Below are 4388 nucleotides of genomic sequence, written 5' to 3' on the forward strand. Positions count from 1 at the left end.
TCTCTCTCTCTCTCAGACTGAGACTTGGGTGTGGCGTGCCACAAACGTGTTGCTAAGATACTTTGGGTCCTTTTCCCCGCCCACCACAGATTCTCAAAGACTGCCAGCGGGTAATAGGAAGTCCTGCCCGCAGCGGTGCAGCCACGTGGGCTACACAGTCAAAAAGGCCCAAGCGCTTACCTATTCATGCTGCCCGTGTGCTCAGTTTATGTCACAGGCTTAAATCTGCCTGGACAAACTTGTATTCTGTCACCATGATTTTATGTCGCTGCTGCCAGCTCTCTTACTCTGGTTCTAGCCATAGGCCTCTTTGCTGAAGTCACCTAAGGTTTTCATTTCTATCCCGTCTCCATGTGATTTTTACTACTGTCATTAAACTCTATTCAGTTATAACCAATCTCCATAGTGCTCAATCTCGTCAGAAGTTTGTTAACTATTAAGTTTATGACAGACAGAATTCCCAAAAGCCTCTAAAGTTTCTCCCACGAGGTCTCAGAAGGTGTGGACACAGCTACAGGATGCCGCCTGGATTGTGACATGATAATCACTGAAATATGCAGTGGACAAAACTGGATGCTCTGAGTCAAGTGACTTAGCTAAAATAAAAACAAGCCATTTCTCATGTCCCGCAGATCCATTCCACAGAGAAAAGCTCTGTGTCTTCTGTGCTTGAGAGCCAGACTGACAGCCCAAGTTGCCATTGAGACCACAGAGACTACAGAGAACTGTTAGCTAGTGGACTCTGTCCTTTTTTTTTTTTTTTTGGTTTTTCGAGACAGGGTTTCTCTATATAGCCCTGACTGTCCTGGAACACACTCTGTCACTCTGTAGACCAGGCTAGCCTCAAACTCAGAAATCCACCTGCCTCTGCCTCCCAAGTGCTGGGATTAAAGGCATATGCCACCACTGTCGGGCTGATTCTGTCATTTTTAAAATAATATATAACTGGTATATAACTGCTAGATTTTTATTTCTCAGGCTTCTGACTACACTGATAACTAGAAGTCTTCACAGATATAATCTGTTATCTCCTTACCTAAACTCTATTTCCATCAATTAAATGCTTCATATTTCCTCTTTTTGCTATGCCACTGTTCTAGTATTATCTGAGTTCCTATAAATTTGCCTAACTCTAATAAAACATTCCACTATACGATCCAACTTTTTAATCTTGTTCCTTCTGCGCCACACAAGACTCAACTTAAAGACTGTTCATGTTGTTAATTCATGTTATCTCTTTTATAAACATATTAGCTCCAGGAAATCCACTCAGCTACCCTCTCATGGACCAAACAGACTCCATCCAGATAAGTGCATCTGTCCAAAGTTCTCACTGACTACCTATTCCAAAGGGTGGGACTCCTCTGGGTTTCGTTTTTTGTTTGTTTGTTTGTTTTTGTTTTTCGAGAAACGGTTTCTCTCTACAGCCCTGGCTGTCCTGGAACTCACTCTGTAGACCAGGCTGGCCTCGAACTCAGAAATCCGCCTGCCTCTGCCTACCAAGTGCTGGATTAAAGGCTTGCGCCACCACTACCTGGCTTCCTCTGGGTTTCAAATGTACATCTTTTTATTGTTGTTGTTGTTGTTTTGTTTTGTTTTTTCGAGACAGAATTTCTCTGTGTAGCCCTGGCTGTCCTGGAGCTCACTCTTTAGCAGCCAGATACCATAACCACCTTATTCCCAGCTCTCCATCACCTCTCTAACTAAACTACAACGGGGGTGGGAGGGGGGGGAATGTTGGTATTCTGTCTAAACTCCACCCCACAGTTCCTGGCAGCAGCCAGGTATGCTCCTCCCCATAGTTACCAGGCATCAGCCAGGTAGGCTGGCCCGGTATAAAAGAGACTGCTTGGCCCCTCCTCTCTCTCTCCTCTTGCCTCCCCTTTCCCCCTTATTCCCCATTTCCTTTTCCCTCTCTCAACATGGCTATGGTTGGCCTCTACGTTTCTACACTCTCCTTGTCTCTGCCTCTGCTACCCTCTTAACTCCCCTCCCCATGCCCTAAATAAACTCTATTCTATACTAGAGTGTGTCCGCTGAGGCGCCCCTCCCCCCACACCTCACCAGAACATATCTTAATAGCTCTTTCTCTTTTTATAATCATAATGCCCATCACTTGTTTCTTTTTATTTTCTTTCTTTCCTTTTTTTTTTTTTTTTTCAAGGTTAGGGCCTCCTTAAGGAGCCTTGGCCTGGAGCTCTATGCAGATCAGGCTGGTTCTAAACTTACAGAATCCACATGCTTCCATCTCCTGAGTGCTGGAATTAAAAGTGCAGACCACTACACCTGGTTCTTTAAAACCTTTCAAAACTAATAACAACAACGAAATAATTTTGTGGGGTGGGTTTTTTTTTTTTTAAACAGTTTCTCTGTGTATGCCTGGCTGTCCTAAAAACAGGCATCTTGGTACGTGTGTAATTTTAGCAATTGGGAGGTGGAGACAGGTCATCCTTGGCTACATGGTGAATTTGAGGCCAACCTGGAAGCCAAGAGACCTTATCTTAAAAATATGATGGGAGGGGGTGAGGAGGAGATGATGGTGTGTGAAACCCAGGGCTTGTGTGTACTAGGCAAGTGCTATACTAAAGAGCTACCTCCCCTCCCTGGCTCCTTTAGCCTTATTTTAGAGCACATTCCTTCTATTTATACTAAAGTTGCTACATGTGGCAGCCTCCAAGGGAAATTCTAGCCCTCCACAGTCTCAGAAAGACCAAGTCTGCACCAAGTATGGTTACATAGTAGAACTGCCTCAAAACAAAAACTGGCTACAACCAGTTCTAGAAGCTCTGCTGCCCCCTTGGTCCTCTGCAAACACCAGGCACTCACAGGGTGGATAGACATCTGTGGGCAAAACGCTCAATACATAAAATAAAAATAGTTAAAAAAAAAAAAAGATAAATGGAAAACAAACTTTGTTATGCCAGCCTCATGAAGACTAAATTGATTGCAAGGGAAGCCATGCCAGCTGGTTGAGGACACAATTTTAACTCCAGCACTCAGGAGGCTAGGAAGATTTCTATGGGTTTGAACTCAGCCTGGTCTGTATGTGAAGTTTCAGGATAACCCGAGCAACAAAATAGAGAGATCCTGTATCAAAAGACCAAAAGACAGGAAGAAAGGAAGGGCCGGAAAGAAGATGGATGCTAGGAAAGTCACACACCTTGAATCCTGGCACTTAGTGAGTACAGCATGAGTTCACATGAGTTCTCCGAGTTCACGCCCAGCCTGGTCAGGGCTACATAATAGAGCCATGCTCATCAAAGACCAAAAGGAAGGAAGGAGTGAAGGAAGGAAGGAAGTCACACACCTTTAATCCTGGCCTCGGTGAGCACGGCATAGGGATCTCTGAGTCCATGGCCAGCCTGGTCTACAAAACGGAGTTCCAGCATAGCCAGAGCTACACAATGAGGACTTGTCTCAATAAGTAAGTAAATAAGTAAACAAACAAAACAAACAACAAAACCCCAGAAGCCCGGAAGTAATGAGCAATGTCATACAAACCATTAATTTCAGCAGAGGCAGGCAGATCTCTGGGCAACCAGAGATATATAGTGGACACCCTGTCTCAAACATAAAAACCAACCAACCAAAAGAGTCAGGCAAGTGACTGGCTTACACCAATCCTTTAGGTTTGTGTAAATGCCTCCTGTAAAGGGTGCTTGAGGTTCGAGATCCATTTCTCAGGATGCACACCGATCCTTAAGCTACCCCGGACTGTTCCTGAACTGGTAGAGGCATAAGGTCTGTTTACTCTGATACCTGTATTACTCTGGACTGTTATGACTGCCTGTGGATGGTCATAAATACCTGCAATGAAGTCTCTGTGGAACTCCAGAGGCCAGAGATCTTCTACCGAAGCAGGGCGTTAAGAAAATCCTCCAGCGAACTGCACTTCCTTGACCAGGGGCGACTAAGACTCCTCCTCCTCTCCCCTCCTCCTTCTAGCCCCTCCCCTTTCCCCTGCCTCCCCCCTCATTCCAGAAAAAGGCGTCTGGTCTGTGGATGGCTGTTTGCTTAGGCTAGCCTGAAGGCTTTCCAGACTTAAGGGACAATTCAAAGACGCCAATGTTTTAAAGTGTCCAGTTGTAACTAATCCTCTGACGAAAACTAAGGCCTCTGGGAAAGGAACAGAAGCAGACAAACTTCAAGTCCTGGTGTTGTGTTACTGAAGCAACACAAGTTTTACTTTTTACTATTTATTTATTTATTTATTTATTTGAGATAGGGTCTCATAGCCTAGGCTTGGCCTCTAATTCACTATATAGCCAGTGACCTTAACTCCAAATTTTTCCGCTTTCATCAAAATGCTGGAATCACAGGTGTGCGCCATCTTTACACAGTGATCCACACAGAATTGAATTCACCTGTGGGGGAGGGGGTCTCTGCAA

The 4388-nt window shown here is 44.8% G+C and overlaps 1 protein-coding gene across 2 annotated transcripts in view; it reads right to left on the minus strand.

Annotated features, from left to right (window-relative positions):
- The window catches only part of LOC116095654 (PRAME family member 12-like), a 15064-nt gene extending 11151 nt beyond the window's left edge, over positions 1-3913 (minus strand). Inside the window, exon 1 of one of the 2 annotated variants that reach the window (XM_031376976.1) lies at positions 3808-3913. Coding sequence is in view for 1 of the 2 variants with exons in the window: in XM_031376973.1 (XP_031232833.1) it covers positions 181-188 (8 nt within the window). In the remaining variant the exon portion in view is untranslated. Of the gene's footprint in view, positions 1-180; positions 464-3807 lie in introns of those variants that run through there. The other variant, XM_031376973.1, reaches the window with a different exon arrangement.
- Positions 3914-4388: the final 475 nt, after the last annotated feature.

Source organism: Mastomys coucha, unplaced genomic scaffold (genome assembly GCF_008632895.1).
Source record: "Mastomys coucha isolate ucsf_1 unplaced genomic scaffold, UCSF_Mcou_1 pScaffold18, whole genome shotgun sequence".
Taxonomy (NCBI): Eukaryota; Metazoa; Chordata; class Mammalia; order Rodentia; family Muridae; genus Mastomys; species Mastomys coucha.